The sequence below is a fragment of the Solea senegalensis genome, linkage group LG4, assembly GCF_019176455.1.
Source record: "Solea senegalensis isolate Sse05_10M linkage group LG4, IFAPA_SoseM_1, whole genome shotgun sequence".
In the NCBI taxonomy this organism is placed as follows: domain Eukaryota; kingdom Metazoa; phylum Chordata; class Actinopteri; order Pleuronectiformes; family Soleidae; genus Solea; species Solea senegalensis.
In genome coordinates this window covers 7,577,346-7,604,645 of record NC_058024.1, presented here as the reverse complement: position 1 = coordinate 7,604,645, position 27,300 = coordinate 7,577,346, and the positions used below count along the sequence as shown (strand labels likewise).

At 39.5% G+C, this 27,300-nt stretch overlaps 1 protein-coding gene across 1 annotated transcript; it reads left to right on the top strand.

The window, feature by feature from the left end:
• Positions 1-1,752: 1,752 nt before the first annotated feature.
• On the top strand, positions 1,753-26,169 carry LOC122767939 (electroneutral sodium bicarbonate exchanger 1-like). The gene is made up of 11 exons (XM_044023515.1): positions 1,753-2,175; positions 15,539-15,620; positions 18,738-18,890; positions 19,284-19,419; positions 20,399-20,559; positions 22,293-22,469; positions 23,115-23,197; positions 24,705-24,862; positions 25,588-25,675; positions 25,775-25,921; positions 26,044-26,169. The coding sequence occupies exons 1-11, from the start codon at positions 2,116-2,118 to the stop codon at positions 26,167-26,169; spliced, it is 1,371 nt and encodes a 456-aa protein (XP_043879450.1). The 5' UTR covers positions 1,753-2,115.
• The last annotated feature ends 1,131 nt before the right edge of the window (positions 26,170-27,300 follow it).

Here is a 27,300-nt window from a genome sequence, read left to right as displayed (position 1 = left end):
TGTTATATATCTACATATATATAGCTGCTAAACTCACTGCACTGATATTTGCAGTAGATTGTCAACATTATGTAATATATGGAGAATTCCATATCCGTAAAATGAAATTTATAACTGGCAAATATGTCATTTTCATCAATGTCAATACAGCAATTTAAATTAGATACTCTAACGTTATTGAATGAAAAGGTGCTAAGCCCACATTGTTCACTCTATTGTCTCTGTCTTACGTGTGCACATGTCTGTGGGTTACAATACCCTTTACCGTCAACTCCGTGTCAATGCCTGAATTTACCACAAGGTGGCACCCAAGCATTTGTAGTAGCCCTCTGTGTTGTGAGCTCACTAACGTCCATAAACTGTTACTTGAATCCTCATTTGCTCACTGCTGACTGTTCATTCATGTTCTATGAATGAAGACTGTATTGAAATACTCCATTTATGATTCAATGATTACATGATTTTACTTTATACTCTATATACTTTATAAGTTGCTTTACAGCATTTACAAAACATCCGTGTCTGATCCAACTACGGAATAATACATTGAAATATATAATATATGAAAATGCCAAATGCTGCACTAAAGCTGCATTCAGTCAAAATGTGGCAACAAGCCAGGTGTGTGTCTTTATATGTCTCTACTATAGAGTAAATTACATTACATTACATGTAATCCAAAGCAACTTTCAATGGAATTGAGTACAATCAGCCAGGGGTGGAGTCGAACTTGCAACCATTGCACTGATGTCCTTCGCACACAGGGTACCGGTCTTAACCACTGAGCCTCTCCACCTCCATTTCTATACTTTTCATTGTTGCTGTTTTGTGTTATTATTGTGTATTGGTAGATATATGATGTGCCTCTGTGGAGATGTTAGAGTATATTATGGTATAACAGTATACAGCATTTATAATTCAACCTGCCTATAGTGACCAGTGCCGGCCCAAGCCTTTATGGGACCCTAAGCAGAATCCGATTTAGGGGCCCCCTCCCACCACCTCAAAGTAGTCAGTGCTTGACTATTATTGATGTAGATGTAACCTTATAAATTGCATTATCTCTAGTTGTCATTTACCCCAAACCATGAATGTGCACTAAATGAGCAACACATACAAAATAAAACCAAATAACTGATGCTCAACACTATTTTGATTTCGAAATACTGTATAGCTAAAGATATCCAGATTTCTTTAATATGTTCAAATGTTTATTTTTCTCTCCACGCACTGTTGCCACAGAAGCAGCTGCTTAGCTTATAGTTCACTTTTGCCCTGGGGCCGACTCTGAAACAGCTCTCAAATGGCAACAATCAGATGGCACCATTACATGTGAACGATCAATAAGATATGCACTGACAGACAAGCATAATCAATCAATCCATAAATGAGTGGCTCAGTCAAAATGTGAGCTAAGTGCTAGTTACGTCACCAAAGAGAAAATGAAATACGGTAACAAATGGATTTTTATTGTACTGCAGTAAGCCTGCTGTATAATTGTGGCAGTATGTTACTCCTGTAAATACAATAAATATGTTTAAAGAAAAATAAATAAACATTTAGTTTACATTAACATGTAGTTTGGCTTTGATTGTGACAGTTGTAACTGTTTTGTAGATAGATAGATAGATAGATAGATAGATAGATCGACAGATCGATAGATCGTCCAGTGTGTAAAGTTTATTACATATGTTGGTGGTCTTGCTGTGCCGGGTATACAGCAGCAGTGCGCCGCAGCACCTCGTTGCGCACCTGTGCGCTCTGATTGGCTGAGGCTGCAGTGATGCTGCCTGCATCCTGCTCCCACGGCCAGGAGCCAGGACACGAGGGGAGGGGGAGCAGCAGCAGCAGCAGCAGAGGCAGTAAGTGTGGCCGGGATATCATCATAACACTAGGGCGCAAAATTATCCCCTCCACCGTGTTCCTCGTCAGGAAAGAGCCGCTCACCCCCTCATCATGTCTGCAGGAACAGAAGGAGCCGCTGTGGCCAGCTCGTGACTGCATCTTCAAATCACAAACAAACAAACAAACAAACAAACAGCACCTGAAAACGCAGAGGCAAAGAAGGGACTCGTCACACCCCGTGAACGTCTCACTTTTCCAGCCCGTGGGGGAATGAACAGACTAGGCGCCAACATGCCCGTCAACGACCCTGAGAGCATTCTGAGCTACCAGGTAAATTGTCCTTTAAGATATTGAATACATGGCGCGTTGCTTTGAGGCGGAGCTGTGGCACAGAACAGCAGCAGCTCCAACAACTGTTTGAAACCCTCAGCTCTGATAGAAACTCACAATCTGCTGGTGGAAGACTATGTTTCATATTCATGTGTAGTTTGGTGCTGTTGCGTGTCTCCCTGCGGATCGTATCCCTCTCTGCAGTGTTTTAAATTTTGGAGACAGCCCACTGTGTGTGTCTAAATGTCATGTAGGATGCTGTTCCTGCGGGATGCTGCTGCTGTTGTTGCTGTGCATGCGTACAGGATGTTGTTGATTGTGTTATTGTGAGGTGCAAACACGTGCAGTCACTGCACTGACATGCCTATTACTGTTGGTGCAAGTCCACCACAGCGCCACAGATATCAATCCGGTGTTGACACATTTTGGGATTTTCTCGCGTGACACCGGCGGGGACGGCGCGTTACTCTCAAATGACCTTGACACCATGCGCCACACAGCGCGCGCTGTCCATGTGTTATGTCTGAGCCAATCATGGTGACAGAGGGGGGGCTCGATGTGGTGAAGGGACGTTTGAAGGTGGAAAAACCAATTGATCCTCAATGTCCTGTTGATGGGTGATCCATTAGAGACTGAGTCGGTTGATGGGACAGACAGAGGCAAACCAGAAGGACAAATGGACCATTGGACACACCAGTGTTCAGCTGGTGTCTTTACATATTAGTTTAATAACTAGCTTCAATTTGATACTGCAGCCAACCCTAATACAGTCATGTTACCCTGGTGACTTTTGATAACATCCTGTCTGTGAGGGCAGGAGACAGATGGACAAGGACCTGGGACGTCTCTGTGTGATTAAATCTTACTCACACAGAAATGTGATTACCAAGGAGCCTCACCCTCCAAACTTGAGAGCTAATGTGTTTGTCTGCCCTCATATCTATGACAATCTGTTCAGTCAGCATCCACCGGTGACTGTGCCAGTCTTTGTTCTTCCTAAAATCTGTTTATAATTCTACAAAGACTCCTTGGACGTGTCTTGGGTATAGTGGAGGAGGGTCATGCCAATCTCAGCTGACATAGGGCGACAGGTGGGGTCACACACTGGACAGTTGGCCAGTCCAAACAAACAATCAACCACCCACTCTCATACTCTCATTTTAGTGTCCAATTTACCTAATCACGTATGTTTTTGGACTGTGGGAGAAAACCCACACACACACGGGGAGAACATGCAAACTCCATGCAGAAAGGGCCTTGTTCCGACCGGGTCTTCTTGCTAACCACTCCCAACAGCGAGATGTAATAGATATATCTGTATATATATATATACATATATATACAGTAACGTAGGGCTAAACTATATTGAAAGAATATCTAATTGCGATTATTTTGACAGTGATTGTGATATGATTTGTGATATCAGAGGGAATGGTCATTTTTACACCATTATTCTCATTGTTATGCGAAAAACATATTTAAAATGATTTACAATGTGATATTTGTGCAGATCTGTGAGAAACAAAGGCGCTCTCTCCAGTCTGTAGAATAAGATGTGTATAGATCAAGACAAAAATTGATCCAAAATTATATTTTGACACACATTTTGCCTTTAAAAATTATTATGCAATTATGATGTACTACGATTTCGATAAGACTTCAATTAATTGTTCAGCCCAAATATATGTATATATATATATATATATATATTAATATATTCACTAGCACATGTTATGCATTTAATATTTTACTTTAAAGTTTTAAAAAATGTTATTGCAATCAAACGTTAACATTTAAAGCAGGGCTGGACAATACAGGCAATAATGATATTAAAGCTTTCAAGTTTTAATAATTTGACAATTATTCATGTATATATATTTATATATATATCATTTAAATATAGATATCAGATAACCAAAGACAAAAACAGAAAAACAGATTAAATAACATTTTTATTTAATTATGTGTTGTGTCAAAGTGCACAATTTATATCAAATCAATATATATTGAGCCTTTATTCTATTGATATGAAGAAAATGATACTTCCATATACTGTATATTATTATTGAATGTTTGCTTAGCCTCAAGTAGCAGAGCAGAGCTGCTGAAGTGCACAGAACGAGGTGTAAAGAGGAGGCGTGTAAATCATAGGTGACACAATAAAATAAAACACAATACAAGAGAAATACAAGGCGACGGTCATTACAGGACAATGTCTTGAGTTGATAATTGGACCACAGAGAACCGGTGTATTGATGAAACACCCACAAAACAGATTCTCGTCATATTTGAGACATGAGACAGAGATGCTCGGAAATCAATCACCTTGGGTAAAACAAACCACAGAAGCCGAGCATGTAAAATACAATACTTACACAGAATACACAGAACACTGACACAAACGCGCTGGTGTGAGGGTCAGTTTTATGAAATAAGACCGTTAAACGTAGGGGAAATAAATTACAGTTGTACTACGTCATTACGTCATCGATACCTTTGTTGTTATTTATAGCCGTAGGCATCATAAATTTATCAGAGGTTTAAGTCCCAGCATTGCAAAATGGTCACAGTTCCTTCCATGTTTGGCCTCCGCCCCAACCTTTCATTTTAATCAGTTTGTTGGCGCCGTCCATTTATGGAGCACGGTCCACAGTCAACTCTCTGCTGAGTTGCACTTTAATACACAGAAATCTCCCAAAAAATAGGTCAGATCTGATTTGTAAATGCAGAGTTATCTGTATAAGGAGATGTCTCAATACCTCACAACCACATACTTCACATTTGAAAGTACTCAGAGACCACATCATGCTTGGAAACACTCTGAGGTTTGAGCTGTTCAGTCACAGGAAATCCAAGGGTAGAAGCATGGCCACATTAATGATGACATATGATGTTGTTGCACATTGCCATGAAAAAAGCACTCACAATTAGCTGATTGTGGTAAATTTCCTTTACTGGGAACCTCATGTGCATATGTGTCCTCAATGATGTGGCTTTTTTTTATCACATGAAAACATTTTGTTGTGTGTTTTTTTTTTTTTTTTTTAAAACCTGCAACAACCCTGTGGAGAATGGATAGAAAATGATCCGTAAGCTTATGGATACGAAGCATATGAAGGTAGATTATGGGCTGAAGAAAAAAATATGATAAAGCATATTATCGCAATTATATCCTGAATCACAATTATTTGGGTCAGGATATTAGTGTGAGGAAATGTTCCTGCGTATATAAGAGTGCTATATTTTCAGTTTCTAGTCACAAATGTATGCAGTTGTAATGACACTGTCCAGGGTGGACACTGCCTCTCACCTCCACCTGCAGCCCTTAAAGGATAAGTGGTAAAGACAGTAGATAATGTTTGAGTGGGTGGGAGGATAGAGGAGGAATGTGCTGCCATCTCTTACCAACTAAAACCAAACTGCAGTGATCTTTTTTGAAAGAAAACTCTCAGTGGGGGTTGTGTGGGGAGGCAAAATGAAATGTGAGGTATTGAATAAGGTGTGTGTGACTCATGCCGCCCGTGTGGGCTGAAGCAGACAAAACAGCCGCTCCTCTCATGCCTTCTCCATCAGCTCTCGACGCTCCTGTCTCACTTCAACATGACAGCCTCCTTCCTGTGAAGCTCCCTCTGAGCGGAGCACAGTCGCAGGTGTTTGTACGGCAGATTAGCGATGGTGTAATGGGGCCGCTTCAGCCCACGGCTGTGGTCAGCCCTGGCTGACAGGCAGTCTGGAGATGACAGACCCAGTTGTCTGAGTCAGGATTTGTGTGTGACAGCTTCATCAGAGGATGACGAGTGGAGGCTGGAGCAGTCCTGAAAGTTTCCCCGGGAGAAATGTTTTGTCAGAGGTTAAAGGGTCATTGTAACAAGTGAGTAGTGATAGACATATTAATCATGAATTATTACTGTGCACTCACCTGTCACTTTATCTGGTACATAGAGCACCTTATAAAGCTGCAGGAGTGGCTCTCACTGTGGTCGTCTTCGTACTTTACTTGTAGCAAGTAGTTTTTGGAGCTTGTGGCTGCATTGTCTTCAACCATTTCTGATGTCCACATTTACACTGGTTAACACTTGGGGAAACAAACCACAGGGTGGGTGTGGCAATCGACCAGAAAATGGTTAAAAGGCTGTGGAAGTGAAAGTGGTGTTGTTATGAAATTATAAAATCTGGAGCTGAAACATTTAATCGATGAATCGAATATTAATCGATTACGAAATGAATCGACAACTATTTTGATAATCGATTAATCGGTTTGAAGCTTTTTTCATGATTAAAACAAGATTTTTCCGATCGTTTAAGCTTCTTAAAGTTTCTTAATATTTTCTTCATTTCTTTGCTCTGGATAATAAAGAAATCATTAAAAGTTAATCATTTTGGTTTGTGGACAAAACAAGACATTTGAGAACATCATCATTTCCAGGTTTGACGAACACCGGTCATCGTTTTTATTTTATGCACCAAACGATTCATCGAGAAAATAATCGACAGATTAATCGATTACGAAAATAATCGTTAGTTGCAGCTCTAATAAAATCCCTGACCCATAGGCTTAAAAAGCATGAAGCACCTCGATTGGAGTCCACTGGTTTGGTCCACTTGTCCTCCATTGCACAGGTTGAAAGAGAGTTTTTTTTTAAGGAAGCACAAGTCTTGCAATGACAGGGAAATATCTGATCTGTCCACTTACTTTGTGGACACAAATGCACACATCTGATTTATTTCCACATACGAATGAGGCCAGAATGTGATCTGTTGATATCTGAATCCATATGTTTTATTTGCTGCTCACACTGTCATTGGGGGTCATATCTGATTTGTGCCACATGGGAGGACAATACCACAATTGGGCCACTGGCACCATGCAGTGTAAATGCAGCCTTCCTTGTTGAGTTATTGTTGTTGCTTTTCCATCATATTCAACCAGTTTGGTCATTCTCCTCAGACCTCTGCTATTAAGTAGGGATTTTTTTTGTCTGGAGAACTGCTGCTCACATTTTCTCTCTCAAACCATTTTGTATAAACCTTAGTGATGGTTGTGTGTGAAAATCCCAGTAGATTAGCAGTCTCTGAAATGCTCACCAACAAACACGCCACATTTAGAGTCACTTAAATCACCAGTCGTCCTTATTCTGGTGCTCAGTTTGAACTTTAGAAAGTTGTCCTGACTATGTCTGCCTTAATGCACTGTAGTCATATGATTGGTGAGTCTTCATCTGTCATGATGTGGTTATTATCTCTCTGGAGGACTTTGCTCTCATGACAAACAATATGCACTGATGAGACATTATTTTAAAAGGTTGTAATAGTACTTAGCATGTTCATTCCGTGTGTGTGTGTGGGTTTATTCTGGCGACCTTTCCAGGGTGAACCCCACCTTTCATCCTATGTCAACTGGGATTGGCACCAGCAGCCCCCGCAACCCTCATATGGAGGATAAAGTAGTGGATGATGATGAATGAAATGTACTTGTTGTATTCTTGCTTGTTTTGTATTTGATGCTACTTAAAAATACAATATGTACACATCAGAAACAGTGAATGTCTTTACAATTGTGTGCTTGCATTTAAATATAAATAACGGTTAATATTTTTTGGCAGCGTCTCATGTGATAGTGGTCGATCATGTTATGAATAGTCCTAACCTAACCCTCAATGTCTGCCTGGACTTTTTTTTTCTTCTTTTAATCATGAAAGGACCAGATAATGTCCTGTAACTAAGTGCTTTTGCCCATTTTCCAGAAGAACTTCCAATAGCTGGCAGTTATTTACAATGTACTGCATGTTTAAATGCTGTTACAATTAACAATTTAAAAGGAAGAAAAACACTGCAGTTGTACACGAACAACAGATTTTGCGTGTTAAATTTGAAATTTGAACAGTTTAAAGGCCAAAAATAATGGAAACTATGAACAGGTGTTCTTGCCACTCTCTCTCCTCTCTGGCGACAAAGACGCTGATTCTCCGGCTTCCTGAACCAGCGCAAGTGTGCAATAACCACACGTTGGCTTCAATGGGCAACTTTGTAAAACTTTGCTGGAATTTTTCCGATTGCACAAACGTTGTATAATGACAGTAATCCTAAGTGGAGTTGTGCAAATGTGTAGTCAGCGATACGCTCGGTGTTAAAGGGTTAAAATATTATATGATAATTAAATCCTCTCTATCAGAAATGTCACAATCAGATATGTTCCCCAAATCATTCAGCGCTGCAGTCACTGCATTTCAAATGTCTTTAGTAAGAAACAGGCCTCATTCATCTGTCGCTGGTTACACTCTGTCCCGATGGAGTTCGAGGGCACATTGATTGACCCGCTGGCAGGAGACATGGATTCTAATCATTGCTGCTCTATTTGTTCAGCATGATAACTAGTTCAATGTTTTTCACTGACGCTGACCAGAAAAAAACAAACAAAAAAAACATCTAAGAAGGGCTAAGAATTACAAAACAGCTCTTTTTGTTCACCAACAAAACACTTCTCTGTGGGCATCCAGGGCTTCAACGTCCTGAACCCTGAACATGAATGAACAATATTAAGCCTTTAATTCAGGAAACAAATAAATAAATAAATACAAAGAAAAAAACAAAAAGGCATCAGCCTCATGATCATTTCTTTATTTATTTTATCAGCATTATAATTAGAACACTGTGAGCCTGTTCTATTCACATCTGCTGTGAGAATTTCTGGGGCAATTTTCCTCAGCAGCAAGTGCATCTTGAGACACGAGATGAGGGCGTCTAAGGTCTTTATGATGTAAGGGGAAAAGGAAAGGAAGTGAAAACACACACACACACACACAAAAATGGGTTAGTTTGTGTGAGAGCTGGATTGATGTGTCCATAGCAAAATGAGTCACTCTCTAATAAACGTTATTTGTACAACACCTTTCTGATCAAAAGCCTAATCAATCTGCAAATATACAGTATACTAAACATCCATCAACATCATGTTAGAATAATCTGGAGGCCCTAAAGCCTTTATAAATTGAAATAGCACTTAAGGAGCCTGCATGTTCTCCCCGTGTGTGTGTGTGTGTGTGTGTGTGTTTTCTCCGGGTTCTCCAGTTTCCTCCCACAGTCCAAGAACATGCAGATTTCATCTTCTAAATCGAATCCTTGTTCGTTTGCTTGGAAAGTCCGGTTCATTTGGGGAGGTGTGAACGCGCAACCAAATTCTGGTCCGCCTAAAAACGTAGGTCTCGGTCCGCTTCAAGTGAACCAAATGCAGGAAGTCAATTGCTGCAGCTTCATGTTTTGCTCTGATGTGGAGGAAACACAAGTTGTCCTGCATTAACCAACAGATGAGCGAGTTTTCTTGTTCATTGTTGTCTTGTCTTCTCCTTCAGTAATTCTTGATGCAGCGCCGCCTCAGGTTTGGTTCGTTTCACTAAAGTGAGAAAGTGTTTAGCAAACTCGGACCGGCTGAATGTTGCAACCCCCCAATTGAACCGAGTCCTCAATCGTACCGAGTCTAGCGGAGACCATCAGGTGTGAAAACGACCTAAATTGACCGTAGGTGTGAGTGTGAGAGCGACCCTCATGTGGAGAATAAAGTGGTAGAACAGGGATGAGGTTCTCATGATGTGCTTCTTCTTTCATACACAGGGCAGTTGTCCATAGGTGGTTGCCACTACATGCAACCAAAGGACAGGAATTCAAGGACAGGCAGCCATTTTGGTGTTCACTGTTCTGTAACACGGCGAATAAACTTTGTGGAAAATAATTGATAAACCTGTGACTAGAGGAAGGTCAGTCGTTAAAGAAGAAGTAATGACACAGGTAGGAAAGCACAAATCATCTGCTCTGTCAGTGGAAAAACAGGCACACGTGCACGTGTTAAGGGTCACAGATGTGCTCACCCACAGAGAGAGCAGACCAAACTTTAAGTGCCATGTGAGCTTTTTAATTATCCGAAGCACTTAAGGCGACACAGGAGAGGTGAGTTGTGAATGACAGTGAGCCATTAACCTGTTAAACAAAACACATACCAGCATGAAGTTGCCATAAGAACACTTCCTCGGTGAGTCAAGTGTCATGAAGGGCTGGGACTCAGGAGAGGGAACATTGTAATCGCTGCTTGGATATGAAGTTCATCCGATGTCACCCAACAATAGATGACCTTTTCCTTTTCAGTCACACCATTCCCTGAAACATGGTTTAACCAACTCTAAATATAGTTATTGAATGTGCCTGCAGGAAAATGGCTGTCCTCCTTATCTCTCTTTCTCTCTCTGCAACAAATGGATCCAAACGTATTGACGATTTGATGATCCACAATGATTATGGGACAAAAAGCTCTCTCGCTCTCTCTCTCTCTCTCTCTCTCTCTCTCTCTCTCTCTCTCTCTCTGTGTGAGTGTGTGTGTCTCTCTATGTTTTGCAAAGCGACCGCCTCCAGCCTCAGCTCAAACACGCATGCAATACATGGAAACCCATTTTGTCTGCTCCTCACATTCTGTCACCATTTGCTTTTTGATGGTTAAGACTTGGGTTTTAAGGGTTAGAGTTAGGACACTGGTCACTGTGGTACCTGCAGTCATTCAACAGTACTTTTTAACTTACTTCATTGTCTCATCTGTGTTCTTTTGATCGATATGTTTGACAGAATTCAAAACCTATACTTCCATTCGGTCACTTTATCTGACAATTGATCAGTCGGCTAGTTTCCCAATGAGATGACCAATTGTTTGGTCCATAAATTGTCAATTTTCCAAACTTTATAAATAAGGACATCCTCAAAGGACAAACAGAACATATTCAAATGTTCAGAGGAAAGACAAACACTCACAGTTAAGAAAGTCAAATAATAAATCAGTTATCATTATCCACTATTATGAAAATAGTGGAACATCATTTAGTTATTGATGAAGTTGCTGCAGCCCTAGTCCACAGCTGCTATGTCTGCTTTATTGTCCTGCTGTAAAAAATTAACTTGAAACCATCACCGGTGCTGGTTGAGTGCCTTGCTTTGAGGCACTTTGAAATGTTCCTCTCAGCACACTTTCATCCTCTGTTTAAACATAATTATAAAACCATGAGTCACAGCCTCTGTGTTTGGTTTGAGTATGACTCCACAATTATGTTGCCCCTTTCTCTTTCTAATCGTCTTGGGACAAAGACAAATGCTGAGTCATGGAAACGGAGAGAAATCCCACAGCACCAGTGTGATGGAGAGAGAAGTCATTGTCACCTGTGAGTTGAGTGGGCGTCTTCAGAAATCTGTTTTCAGCTATTGTTTCTGTGCTGATATCAGGAGGAAAACAAAAACACAACACAACGTTGTTCAGAGTCTAAGCTTGTGAAAAGACAATTACATATATGTATGTATGTATATATATAGATATATATATACTGTATATATACTGTATATACATTAGGGCTGTCAAAGTTAACACGTTAGAATTTGTGATTAATACAGCCAAGATTAACGCAATAAAATAGCTAGTTAAGTTAACGCAAGTTTGTTTACTTCTATTGTGCTCTCCCTCTGGTGAGGGATTGTTGGGCGTAAGGTGTTATTTTAAGCCGTGTGACGGAACCATCGATAAAACAAAAGTTACCTGGGTGTCACGGCACAATCTATTGACAATGACTGGAAGTTGTGATTCTTTGCCTTTGAACAGATCTGCATCTAATTGCTGAGACCTGCGCAGAGGATTTCCTCCACATCACCAACGAGTTGAAAGGAAGTAGCAAACTAACCACTCTAGGCACTGATAGTGCCCATAACATGCTGGCCGCTGCCTGGCCACTTCCATTCAGACACCTACGCTGTGGCTGTTCATGACAAATGTGAATGTCTTAGTTTCTAAGGACATTCTCAGGTGGATTTTTTGGTTGTGATAGTAACACATGTTCTTGTTGCATACAGGATGGCCTTTATTTTAAGATGACCTGGTCAGCACTTGATAGGCCTGAGTGCCTATGAAATCTTTTTTGTTAATCTATTGACAGCCCTAATATATATATACATATGTATATATATATATATATATATATACATATGTACTGTACATAAATTAGAGCTGTAACTAATGATAATTTTCATAATCGATTAATCTGTCAATTATTTTCTTGATTAATTGGTTAATCGTTTGGTCCATAAAATATCAGAAAAGTTGAGTAGTGTTCATCAAACCTGGAAATGATGATGCTCTCAAATGCCTTGTTTTGTCCACAAACCAAAATGATCACTTTTAATGATTTCTTTGTTATCCAGAGCATAGAAATTTAGAAAATACTCACATTTAAGAAGCTTAAACAATCAGAAATCTGGTATTAGTCATGAAAAAAGCTTTGAACCGATTAATCGGTTATCAAAATAGTTATATGTATATATATATGTCTTCTCCCTCTCCAGGGTTTGCCACAGCAGATCATCTGCATATTTGATTTGGAAGATATTTTTCCCCATTTATCCAGGCTTGGGACTGGCACATGCAGTGTACACATCCGTACACTGGATGTGGCCCCCATGTGGCTGGGGTCAATTTAGAGTGTCCAATGAACAACCTGGCAACTCTTCACAAGCCAAGTTCTCTTTCCACTTGGCCATGGGCTGCCACCAGTGTTTGCTCAAACAATCAGATGTGTCCAGATGTGCTTTTTTTGTTATCCTTAATGACCTCTCAAAGTGCTCTACACTACATACACACATTCATACAGCACAGCTAATGTATATGCAGCATTTCACTCGCCAACAAACCACTCACACATTGCCAGAATAATTTGTGCTTCCGTGTCTTGCCCAAGGACACTTTGAAATTGAACCACTTGCCTTTCGGTTCATGGACAACCTGCCGTACCCTCTGATCCACAGTTGATTTAGCATCACTCAGAGATTAATGGGGGACGACTGGAGCTATAAAACAGCTCCAGTCTTCAGGGTGCATCTAAAATAGAGATAACACTCACATGCACGCACACACACACACACACACACACACACAGCTCTGTCCTCATTTATCACATTTCATAACTGCGGGCAGAAACTGGCATGATTTTTGTATTTTTTATGTTAATAAATTGTGTGTTGTTTTATCTGCTAAACCCCAAGAGAACAGAGACAAATCACAACAATACACACAGGTTATTTTAGTGCAACTGAATGTGTTATGTACCGAAAATGCTTTAACAAGCATTAACCAGGTATAGATTTATGTTTGTCATAAGCTAAGCATGATGGTTTTTTAATGAGGAAGCATCTCTGACAGGCCAGGAAGGGGAAAAAAATGCAATTATTTGCACCTCAGTGGTTTTCATGTTGCAGCCCACACTACAGGATACATGACTGACCACGATACGGTAAATGTTTGCATGATTTCTTCAGCCATGCCTTCAGTTTTCACCGTCACTGGACTGCCATCCTAAATTAGCGCTTCTATTGATCACACACATTGTTCTAATTAAAATCAAGAAGCCACTATAAAGATGAGCTTACTAATTAACTAACAGACCAGTTTACCACAGCTCTGCTATGAATGGTCCACTGAGTCATCTCAGATATATATATATATTTTTTTTTTATCTTCAGTGATTCAGTCTTTCAGGGTTTTTTTTTTGGTTCAGTTTTTCTTTTAAAGCTGCTCAACATTCTGTGTGTAGTGCTTTTTTATAGAGTGGGACGTCACATTGATTAAGATACAGTATGTTCTGCCAGTTCTGCATCCACCACCCTCACACACTCATAGAAACATATCCGCCATTGATCATGTGTTTATGTGAGGGGGCGGAAGCATCTTATGTAGAGAGTGGGATTTACATACCCGTGTGTGTGTGTGTGTGTGTGTGTTCTTGTGTCTGTTGCCTCTTAAGGACATTTTCTGGCATAAACACTGACCTTGTGAGGACCAGGAGGCCTCAAAACCTGCTCCTAATGAGGCAGAACCTCATTTCTGAGGAGCTGGTTTAGTTTAAATCTGCGATTCGACTTGTGGTTAGGTCAAGGTTAGGATTAGGCATTAGCCGGTTATGGTTTGGGAATGATACACAACTCCTTATATGGACATCCTGGGGTGTGTGTGTGACATCTTTAGGCTTCTTATGTGTTGATGAGTCAATGTTGTGATTCACTTTATTTTGCATATTTTCTTTAATGGTGCAGAAGTCACAAAATAGAAATAGACCGTTTTTATTTTATTTTTCTTCATAAAAATGAGCCAAGCGAACTTTGAACTGTGACGTATTTCTAGATTTCACAAATTCAAACCGATTTTAAACATTTTCAGTAGTTAGTCATCAGATTGCCTATAGGTTGTGGATATAAGACACTCTTTATTGCACATTCTTATAGACTCTGTATATGTGTTCTAACATAGTCATGGGAACAAAGCAGCCTTAATGCTCTGTGTTCTAAGGGTTAATGTTGGGATGATGCTTTGTTTAAGCTGTGAGCCTGTGTGTGTTTGTTAAACATTAGTCAAAGATCCCTGCGTGCTGCTGTTGGCAGGGACTGCTCAACCATTTGCATTCATTTATAGATTTCCGCTATTGATTTAGTTTCAAGCAATTCTTTTTTACACTTTACACAGAATGCCCACATGTGTCAAACGTGTCGTTCTTGTGTGTACCTTTGTCCACGGTTACTGAACTGATTTTCACTGCAGTGGTACACACTGACCGCTTTTTAGCAGCACGATGGAGGCCTTCAGAAACAAGACATGAAATCTTTACTGTCGCATGCACCTGTGCTGAGATACTGTAAACAGAGACAATGCAGCGGCACAATCACTCCAGTGCCAGTGTTGGCTCCTGCAGTCCTTCGCCCTTATTATTTTAGAAGTGATCCGTGAAGACACTATTGTTCATGTGCAGACAACACTGTATCTGAATGAAAAGAGGAAAAAAAGAGAAGTCTTGTCATGGGAGAGTGACCATCAGTAACATCCTGCAGCAGACTATACCAGCAGCACTGATGAATGTGGCACTCTGATTTGAATTTGATTGGATCTCCCCTGAAAAGTACATAGCACATTCTGCAGCAGATTCATTGAGTGTTTACTTACCTCTGACATGTTTGTGTATGTGTGTGTGTGTGTGTGTGTGTGTTCGTGCGTCCTTGTTCTCTCGGTGCATCTGTCCCAGACAGTCTGAGAATAGAACGTCTGGAATTTGACGCCCATTGTTAAAAAGCTCTCAGTAGTTTGGCCAATTAGTGGTTCTGTTGCCGTGTGATAAACTGCTGGTAATGAGACACTCCAGGACCTTCCATGTTTCTTTTCATGGACTGAGCCTGAAACGCTGCAGTCGTTCTACAAAGTTCAACTGAGGCCATTGTAAAGACACTTCTTGTTTGCACTGAAGGTCACACTGTCGAGCTTGGCGACGTTATCCTTATACATGTGTCTGTGTGTGTTCATCAGAGGCCAGATGAAGAGGTGGTGGTTGACCAGGGAGGCACAAGCTCTGTGTTGAACATCCACTATGAGGAGGAGGAACTAGAAGGTGAGAGAAAGTTTTTTTTACTCTAAGCTTGTAATTTTCTTTTGAAACACATTATATTCTACATCCTGGGAGTCATCAACAAATAAAGTCATCTAGAGGAAAACAAACTAGTGAAGTATGCTGGAAAAGGTCACAATAGCAGTACATCCCACCTCCCTGTGTCTGTCCTGACATGAAAGCTCCGCCCACATAATGCTGAGAACACACACTGGTCAAATCCAAGTGGAGGAGAGAGTGCTGGGAGGCCACTTTGAGTAAGCATCGAGTTTAGAAAAGTGCTATATACTGTAAATACAGACCTTTCACCATTTAAGGGCACCCTCACAAAAATGCCATTGTTGTGGACAGCTGACCGTTTTGTCTACCTCAGTATGTGTAAGATATGCTTTTGTTGTTTTGTTCTCATTCCACAGCTTGTCAAATTCATTTTGAAGAATGCCTTTGTATGTTGTGCTATGGTTGTTTGAACAAACCACCTCACATGTTTCTGTTTCAGTGAAAGGGAGCAGCTGCAGGGACAAATCTGTTTCTTCAAAGACTAAATTCAACATTCAAAAGCTGCTGCTTTTCTCCCACACCTGAATCTGTAACTTCTTGCTATTCTGCAGCTGATGGAAATGTTGTGTATATTAGTGGCTGTAGGTTTGACCACAGGAGGTCCATGTTTTCAAACTTAACTTTATATTAAATTGACTTAAACTTTGTAGGATTCTTTCATTCACTTAATGCACCAACAAGCACACACACTGTTTCTTATAATATTATTTTCAGATTTCACATAGTTTACGACATATTTATTAAATGATGGATTGGTAACAACATATGCAGAATGAAAGATAAATTGAGCACTCACTCAGCAATCAGTTAATGACCTTACATCAGCAGATTGTATTTCATCTTGGGAGATTTATCATTAATCATACTCAACCATCTGTTGATAAACCCTTATTTATATATAAGTATATTTTCCCTCTTGACTGTAGCTAAAAAGAGAATTAATCTAACTGATGTAAATACAAACTGAAAAAACAACAACTTCTGCTCTTGAAAGCTGTGCATGGAGATCACACACTGTGTCTAAGTATCTTACTCAACAGGTGAAATGACCTCACTCAGCCTTCAGCACATCTCCAAAGACCACTTATGCTGTTATAAATATTCTATTATACCCAACAGTAATTGAGTCATTTCCAGTATGTTTTGTAGTTGCACATGCGTCACTGGACTCATTGTTGCCTCCTGCAGGGATCATTACATAATCAAGAATGAACACCGTAGCGCTGCTTTGTAACCATTGTGATCTTTGTATATATGCATTATGCTCATATAAATACACACAAGATGTCTGTCTCTTAAAAAAAAGGTCTTTGAAAACTAATTTGCTATTGTTCCATCTTTGTTATTCAAGTTAAACAAGCAAGACAGGAAGCAGAATATTGTTCCCAAAGAGCTTTACACCAACAACAAAGCCTCAGTATAATGATTCCACTTTCCATGACTTGATCATCTGAAGACCATGTACAAGAATGTACCAATGAAGCACCAGCTTTGAAATAGGTATTTAAAATGATATATAGAAAGACTGCAGTGTTAAAAAAGAAAAGAAAAGAAAAAAAAAAACTACTACAAAACTAAAATATTCAGCTTACACATAGTAGCTTAAAGGTAGGGTTGGAGAGCCTGGAAAAACAGTTAGAGCAGGTTACTTTTTGAATTCTTAAGTCCAAGCCCTTTTCTTCAGAGTTCGCTCCGAAGCTCCGCCTCCAGAGCACAGGAACGTGCAACAAACACAGATTCACAAACACCGTGCAGCATCTGTAACTTTTGGTTCTTTTCGTTTTTTTGGATATTTGTTCAAATGACAACGTGAGGCCGAAAAACAACAAAAAATCATACAAGTTCACAAAGACATAAAGTTAACCTACCAGTCCAGTAGAACCAGAGCCACCATGTCATCACTTTGCAGACCTTTCTGGGCTTTCAGTTGTCGTCACCGTTCAAACACAGCACCGATGTTCTCTCTGGTCTTGGATCACTCTGCATCAGCCTCTTTCTTGGCAGTAGCTTTCCCAAAAAAACATCTTTCATTTACGACAAACACTTGTTGTTGGCGTTTTTTCTGTTATAAAGTTGCTGCAACTGTCTTGTTGGATTTAGCAAGCTAGCACATGCTCAGTTGTCTTCTGAGCATGTGCGATTAGTGCACAAAGAGGGGTACGTGCACTAGGAAAGGGGGAGCAGATGGTAGTTTGATTGATGCATCATGATCCAATTAATTCGTTTGGGTCGTGCAATATGATTGGATGGTGTTTTTACAGGCCTGTCCGTTCCACAGCTGACTGCCATTTTTCTTTTTTTTTCATTCATGCTATAATTAATTGGTTACAGTCGGGCTGTGAAGAGGATTTTAATTTAAAAAAATGCTCCAGAAAATGATCTCCCACCCCACCTTTAATTCATACATGTGATACATTATAAGACTGAAACTGAAACTGAAGAGCTGACCTTGAAACTTGTCTTTACAAGAATCAAGGCCAAAGGACAAATTATCTCACTCTTAAGAAAACTGCACTGAGAAATAAAAGACAAAAAAGGGTTCACAAATGTCTGCCATAAACTAAAATAGACAATTGTTGATTTTGACCCAACGCTCTGAATTTCAAGCCATTGTTTCATTGAATGAGTTCAAAGTGCTGGTGAAATCTACCCTGTCTGTGTTTTATGTAAACATAATTAATGTTGTTTATTGTTTTTAATGTAATTATGCTGCTGAATCTCAATGGGACTAACCTGGTTAAATAATGGTTAAATAAAACGATTGGATCTTTTCCTTGTTGCAGTATTTAAATGCCTGAAGCTCATAACAGACATCATTATTCCGTATTAATGTAGAATTCCTGCTGTATATAATTAAATACTATTTATTTTATCCTCCGCTGTATCCGCCTTAGATGTAGTTACTTAAATCCCCAAGGGCAGTTCTTACCAGTTCTTATTTAATTCAATATTATATGATGTAATTATGTCATTACATTATGTCCACATGTGACCAAAATGACAATGAGTGCATAAAAGCATTGCATTAATAAAAACTAAAGCTCTCTCTCCTCTGCTCAGGCCACAGGGCTCTGTTCGTGGGGGTGCGGATGCCCCGGCAGAGCCATCGTCACCACAAGCCCCATGGTTCCCGCCACCGCAGGAGAGACAGAAGAGCAGGAAGTAGCTCAGCACAACAAAAGGAGGGATCTGAGACAACACCTTCCAGTCATGGTGATGCACCGAAATGAAACAAAACCTCTTTGTAGTGTTTCCTTTTACACCCAGTGTCATGTGTGAGTCTGATACAGATATTCATTCATGGTGGATAGAGACTTCACAGCTCAGTGAAGGACATAGATGCACATTTGCACGTCAAACTCACGTCAAATGTGAGCGAGTAGTTGTTAAATAAAGCCTAGAGCATGAACTCAGTCAGCATATCAGCTTTGTGTGTGTGTGTTTGCATGTTGTTAGAAACAGTGGGTACATGAGAGTGAGTACTTACGCACAAATGTTTGCTTTGTTTTGTCTGGTGCCAGAAATACTGTAAGAAAATAAGTAGCATTGTGTTTGTGAAACAACATTTTCATCCTCTCTCACCTTCTCAACCTCTCACTTGATCAGACACGCCGTCCCAGAGGGTCCAGTTCATTCTGGGCGGAGAGGGAGACGCTGAACATGTCGCTCACGAGCTTTTCACTGAGCTGGATGAGATCTGTGTGAAGGATGGCAAAGATGCTGAGTGGAAGGAAACAGCCAGGTCAGGATCTGTCCTCTGGGAGCGGGCGGTGAAAAATGCCTGACAGCATATGGCAGCTCTGCAGCTATGCTGCTGTGGAAATTGAAGTGTACAGTGTGTTTACATTTGAAGCTTGGTTTATCTTTTGTGGATTGGATACTTGCTAAAGAATAAAGCAGAAGAAAAAAGAAAAGAAGCTGCTGTGCTCGTTTGTTGCAAAAATATATTTCTTATTCAAGTCTAAATCTCTAAGAATTCTCTGTTTGGTCTTTGTGGACAGAAATGATATCAAATGATGTTGTTTTCTTCATCTGAAAATGGGCTCTGTCAAGCAGAACTCACTAAGGGAGTGTTTGTGTGTATACAGTTGCAGCTCAGGGGCCGTAGAACAGTACACCTCAACTCATTTAACAAAGGTTTGAATGTAACAGGCATTTGTTTGTAGTTAAAGGTACACTTTACCGATTTGTATTTAGCTTTGTATGACTAGAATAGGGCTAGTATTTTTGAAAGATGGTGCTTCCCAACCTCAGTGCCTACCAGTGACACCAGTCCGAGGCTTGAAACGATGCTAATGCTAATTCCTCACTTTTTAGACCCACATGTAGGGGGACGGGGCCTCATTCCCAGAATGTAAACAGCGTCCGCCATCTTTGCTAATAGTTATGCTAACAGGACCAAGTGTCAGTGGTGGGCACGTAACAAAGAAAAGAATGAAGATATTTCTCAACTCAGGGAAAACTAAGGTTGGGTAGAACAATTTTTCAAAAATACTACCGCTATTCTAGTAATACAAAGCTAAATACAAATCGGTGAAGTATTTCTTTAAATATTATACACTACAGCCCTTCTAATCTAGTTTTTCTTTTCTTGTTCAGCAGCTTCCGTGCAGTATACAGTGGAGTGAAGTGTACATTTAACATTTTGCATACAGCTAACGGGACTACCAAGGAATTATTCCGCGGAATTTTCACAAACATGTGCTTCTATTGTCTTGCAGGTGGCTTAAGTTTGAAGAGGACGTGGAGGACGGCGGCGAGAGGTGGAGCAAACCGTACGTTGCTACTCTGTCACTCCACAGCCTGTTTGAGCTCCGCAGTTGCATCATCAACGGCAGTGTGTTGCTTGACATGCGTGCGGACTCTATTGAGGAGATTGCAGGTGAGATTGCAGCAAAAATGTCATTCTTATTATAGAACTCTGATAAAAGACTCAGGATGTCTGTTAAGTATCTATGTATAGAGAGGAGGTAAATGTACAGCACAGGTCTGCTGCCATGCAGAAACACACAAAGACACACACAAAATATCTGGTTGTAATTTATAGAAATCCTCACTGACTTTTACATAATATGGGACAGCATTAAAAATGGATGTCAAGCGTTGTATTGTGCCTGAACTTCGGATGAACCTGATTTGCATTAAGTCTATATTCAGACAACGCCGCACAGTTGTTTGTATGAAAGTGTTAAATAACCTGTTTTTTGTGTGTATGAATGTATCAGCAGTGTTGTCATGCTGTGCATGTATGAATATTAAAATGAGCACAACCTTCAGAGAAAACAGCAGACATTTTAACATACACACACACACACACGCAGCTTTGCACAGCCTAACTAGAGTCGTATACAAAACCATAACTAGTTAATGCCTAACCCTGAGCTTAACCACCATTAAAATCTTAGCCCTAAAATGTATCCGTTCCTAGGAAACAGGTTCTGTCCCCATGTGGACTCCTGGTCCTGATAAGGCTCCTGTTAAAGCCAGAAAACGAGGTGACGCGCACACACACACACACACACACACACACACACACACACACACACACCCACCCACCCACCATCCTCTCTTTCATGTTATTACTGTCAGCAGCACCTGGACGGCAAATTGTAACCAACACGGTTAGGCAAAACAGAGTGAAGGGTTTATTTGATTTGTCTGTTTGTTTGTTTTTGAGATGAGGCAAAGTGAGACCATGCAAATATATCACAATGCATAATCTAATCTTCACTATCAACAATATAATATTATACCTTTGTAGCGGCAAAACAGCAAACACTTTAAAAGTGACCAAAATATATTAAATAAGAATTGGATTATGAAAAGAAGATGTATTCATACTGACATGGTTAAACATTGTTCCTCCTGCTATTTACTTTAAATTGGTGTCTCAATAATAATAAAGCCAGCATCCTCTTATTACACCGAAGGTTTTATAAAATCTTCCAATGATGTTGAAATGACGTTACTGACTTGATTAAAGGCACAATTATATCTCCATTAACAACAGTAATGTGTAGTAACAGTAAGCTTTTCTTTGCCTGCTGTATTACATACATTTAAGTTAAATCAATTTAAAATGAGTCATTGATTATTGTCAGTCTGACGACAGACTGGAGAAGGCAGAGCTGCTGTCCGCCTTAAATGATAATTAGATCCATCTCAAACATGTCATGAGTGGAAGTTACATTAGATTTTTTTTTTTTCAATTTGAGGCTCAGCTTTTTTTCCCACTGTCCTATTAACATGGCTGATTACACTGACATCATGATCTTGATGGTGTGTTCAGAATGAATGCAGGCACTGCGGTGTTTGTGTGTTTGTGTTTCTGAAACTTCCTCGCGCTGACTCAGCAGAAGCAGGGACAAGAGATGCTGGTGATTAGCTGCAGAGCCACATGACCAGATGTGATGGACACATACTGACCTAAGTGTTTCAACATGCATCTCCTGCCTTTATATGCTTTTAATTCAGTTTGAGATGTTGGCTTTTGCTATTTGTTATTGTTTTATTGTCTTTTATTGTTTTATAAATAAAGTTGGATTGGATTGAATGTGTGATCATCATACTCAGTATTTATGGTGACCGTGTCATGGCTTTGTGTGTGTGTTGCAGACATGGTGCTGGACCACCAGGAGGCGTCTCATGAGCTGGACGACAGCGTGAGGGTAAAGGTGCGTGAGGCTCTGCTGAAGAGACACCACCACCAGAATGAGAAGAAGAAGAACCTGATTCCTATTGTACGCTCGTTCACGGAGGGAACCCGCAAACAGTCGGAGCTGCATCTGTCAGGTGGGTTTCATACTACAAATACATACTGTACAAATATTGTACATGATTTAGTGGGTTTTTCCTGCCAACATTCGACATGGAACTCATAATAATTGTAAATGTAATAATTGTAACTCCAAAACTCAGTAGCCAATCAGCAGGCGGATTCCTAAGCCCCACCCACAGTCAGAACTGCAAACTAAAAGCCAGGGAGCGCAAAGAACAAGTTTGAAGCTCAAATCGGAGCAAGCAGAATTCCGATCATTGCTAAGTGTATTTTCAAACAAGTAAAATACAATCATTTTGAATAATGAAATCTTTATTTGCAATTTGTGTATTTTCATTTTTGTTTGCTCAATTCATTGAGTGTTTTAAAAATGTTCTTAAAAAATGGTGTTTGATAATATACACAAATCTAATTTCATATAAAAGAATGATGAAAAATGAAAACAATAAAACAAAGGAATAGACAGACACTGAAAACGCCTCAGTCAACAGCAACAATCACAAACTGATTCCAAAGGAGATTATGTATGAGCAGCTGCCTTCATCATTTGCTTCACTTTGCAGTTGTCAGACCAATGATTACATGCAATGACCTTTCTCTCTCTCTCACACACACACACACACACACACACACACACACACACACTTTTGTTGTCACAGCCTCAGCTCCGCAGCCTCCTCCAGCCCCAGAACCAGCTAAGAACGGTGCTGGACAGGACAGCAGTCAGGTGGACCTCAGCAAGGTAAACAAGCCCACTGTGTTCTCCTTCACCAACAGCAACAACAGTGTTTATGTGTTGACTTGAAGTAAACAATGTCAACACGTTGGATTACATGTCATTTCCATTCACTGTTGCAACAGCTCTGTGCATGTAGAAGAATCATGTAATCAGTGTTTGATGTGTTAACAACAAAATCAACCAGGTCATATAGTGCCCCCTAAGAAATAATAGGGAACTACAGCATGTAAAATATATATAATCCACTCTGGTTACAAACCGTGTTAAATCACGGGTTGAAATTATATTTAATTGGCTTCACTCCCAGTTTAAATGCCTCTGCAGTGCCTGCAGGTTTTTTATCGGCTTCAGCTTCGATGAGGAACCTGGGTGAACACATTCATTTATTCTTTGTCTGCTCTGTATTTGCAAGTAATGCACCAATTCAATGCTACAACATGCATTCATCTTCTAGTCCTTAGCACTTCTGATACCATTTATATTTGTAGTGATCCCAACTTTTTAAAACTTGCACACAATATAATAATGTCAAGTATGTCAAGTACATTTTTTTTTTCTAAATTAAATATCAGGTCAAAACATCATATCAACATTGGGCAAAAACAAAAAAAATTCTCTACCAGAACTATTCATTAACGTGCAACAAATGGCAAATTTAAGAGATGTGTCGGTTTAAAAAGTAACCTCAGTCTGTTACTCGTGTCTTAAAACAGATGTTTGACTTTGATCTACATGACTCCATCATTTTTGTGAAAATAATTTAATCACATGTTTTAATTCATCTACTAGGCCAAATAGTATCACACTGGCCCACAGGCCACTAGGTGCTGAACTCTCATCTAAAGGATTGTTTTAAAGAGAAGATGCAAAATAGTCACCACTGTAACATTAGCACTGTTGCTCTCTGTGGTGGTGTTGTGTGTTGTTTTTTCCTTCCCCTAAATCATTTCCTTCCCGGCACTTTGATATCATTCCATGGGAAGGGTGTTATTCACCTTTTTGTTTAAATATCCCAGGTATACTTGCTCATTTTAGTGATAAATAGGCTCTAGAGGAGGCAGATTCCCTGAATCCCTGAAAAGCCAGCGTGTCTCTCTGGCATTAATCTGACACCAGCAGAGGGAGAGTTACAGTAAACATTAGACCAGAGATTCCCAAAGTGTGGGCCACTGCCCCCTAGTGGAGGCTGGTGACAGTACTACAGGTGGGCCATAAAAGGTCATTAAATATAAATAAATATAGTTTTTTTAATTAGGTTTGCTGTGAAATATGTGCCATAGATTTTAATCAATTCTTATGATGTAGTATAGTGGGTAACATACATATCAACAATGTGACATATTACTGTTTACTGTTTCATGTTCACATGAAAATAAGTATATATGGCAATAATTGATTATTAGTTGTGATTCAAGGTTTTGGATGGTGTCTCTTAAATTAGGGAATGGCTACATTAGACTAATGACATTTATATTGGAGGAATCATCTTTTAAATTCATCATCTCACCAGGTGGACATGCACTTCATGAAGAAGATCCCAGAGGGCGCAGAGGCCTCTAATGTGTTGGTGGGAGAGCTGGACTTCCTCGAGAGATCCATTGTGGCCTTTGTGCGCCTCTCTCCTGCTGTGCTGCTCACTGGCCTCACTGAGGTGCCCATACCTACCAGGTAGACGGCAGCTCTATAAAGAACCCTTTATATGATAAAATATGTAATGTCAGGTATTCAACGTGAAACAATTATTAGTTATGGTGAGAGTATTTCAAAGAAAGTTGTTGTCACGGGCAAAGATATCCTGTGGAAATCGTATGACATAAATTTAGGACGTTTGTATCAGCGTCTGTAAGTAGTCAAAAATGTTCAAATCAAAGAAAGACTGTAATATAATATTATATTATTTGTGGAATGTGGAATAATATTTTGTGTTTATTGTATTATTTTTTTGTCAATTGTGTCAATGGGAGGGATAGAAGGTGTAAATTTGAAAGATTTTACAGCACATGTAATTTGTGTGCATTTCTTGGACCTTACAGATGTGACTCTTTAAAGACAACTTGACAATTATTTTATATATATATATACATATATATATGTATACATATATATATTATATTTTTATGTCCCAGTCAGGATAAAATGGTCCAGATTTGGACTGTGGTCTTTTAGTGATCTTTGTTCTTTACTAACTGCCATGGTAACCTTTGATTCAGTAGGTGTCATCATCATACTACACATACTACACTACACATCATACTTGTTCCTTGTTCATTAGATACACTGTGATTTGTTATCATCTTATATGATTGCTGAACTTGTGCAGTTGTCATATCAGAAGCTTTTCAATAATCCGTAAAAGTAGTGGTTTACATATGTGCCATCTTATCTGCCGACAGGTTTCTCTTCATTCTGCTGGGTCCAGATGGAAAGGCTCAACAATACCATGAAATTGGACGTTCAATGGCGACCATCATGACAGATGAGGTCAGAGCTCTGTCATATGAAATATAGCTTCAGGGACCTTCAGCGTACAAATGAAATATCAACACTTCACTGTGCTTCACTGCTCTCTCTCTACTCCAGATCTTCCATGATGTTGCTTACAAGGCTAAGGACAAAGGTGACCTTCTAGCAGGCATAGATGAATTCCTTGACCAGGTGACTGTCCTGCCACCAGGGGAGTGGGATCCCTCCATCCGTATTGAGCCGCCGAAGAATGTCCCCTCTCAGGTACACGGCTACGATGACATTCAGAGGGAGCGTTTTCTGGTTTCAGGTTTTTCAGTTTGGCTGTGGTGGTAAATTGAGCAGCTATTGTTTGATTTCTGTCTATTCTTGGACTGTGTCTGCAGGAGAAGAGAAAGATGCCAGGAGTTCCTAATGGCACAGCGTGCCAGGTAGAGGAAGAACTACATGCTGAGCACCATGGGCCGGAGTTGCAGAGAACTGGAAGGTACAGGCTGTGTGCTAATGAATGATAAAGATTAGAACCAAATTCAAATGTAAAAAAGTGACAAAAAAGTCTCTTCATCATGAAAAGACTTTTTTGTCTCATTTTGGATGACATAATAAACTATGACGTTTTTGAGTGATTTTGGACGACATACTAAATTATGACGTTTTTGAGTAATTTTGGACGACATACTGAACTATGAGGTTATTGAGAGATTTTTGACGACATACTAAACTATGACTTTTTCGTCAAAATTTGAACAACGTACTAAAGTATGACTTTTTTGTCTAATTTTGGACATCATACTAAACAATGACTTTTTTGTCTCATTTTGGACGTCATACTCATTTTGGACGACATACTAAACTGTGACTTTTTTGTCTCATTTTGGACGACATACTAAACATTTACTTTTTTGTCTCATTTTGGACGACATACTAAACTATGACTGTTTTGTCACATTTTGGACGACATACTAAACTATGGCTTTTTGGTCAAAACTTGGATGACATACTTAAGTAAAACTTTTTTGTCATATTTTGGACGACATACTAAACTATGACGTTTTTGAGTGATTTTGGATGACATACTAAACTATGATTTTTTTGTCAAAATTTGGACGACATACTTAAGTATAACTTTCTTCTCACATTTTGGACGACATACTAAACTATGACTTTTTTGTCACCTTTTGGACAGCAAACTATGATTTTCTTGGTCACCTTTGGGACATCTTACTCTACAATTACTTGGTTGCCACAGAAGGGACTTTAACCAACAATCCTTGGTTGAGTAGGCAGGTGTCTTATCCATTAGGCCACTTGAGCTGACTGTCATCTTGACACATGTTTGTTTTTGTTGCATTTGGACAACATACTAAACTACTTTGTCAAAACTTGGATGACATACTTAAGTATGACTTTTTTGTCATATTTTGGACGAGATACTAAAGATGACTTTTTTGTCACTTTTTGGAGGACATACTAAACTATGACTTTATTGTCAAAAATTAACAACCTACTAAAGTATGATTTTTTTGTCTAATTTTGAACGACATAATAAACTATGACGTTTTTGAGTGATTTTGGACGACATACTAAACTATGACTTTTTTGTCATAATTTGGACAACATACTATACTATGACTTTTTTGTCA

Bases quoted from the DNA above. Each gene is read 5' to 3' on its own strand.
- LOC122767939 (XM_044023515.1), top strand. From the start codon at position 2,116: ATGAACAGACTAGGCGCCAACATGCCCGTCAACGACCCTGAGAGCATT. The intron at 15,621-18,737 runs GTGAGAGAAAGT...TCCTCTGCTCAG, and splicing joins TGAGGAGGAGGAACTAGAAG to GCCACAGGGCTCTGTTCGTG. The intron at 24,863-25,587 runs GTAGACGGCAGC...ATCTGCCGACAG, and splicing joins GAGGTGCCCATACCTACCAG to GTTTCTCTTCATTCTGCTGG.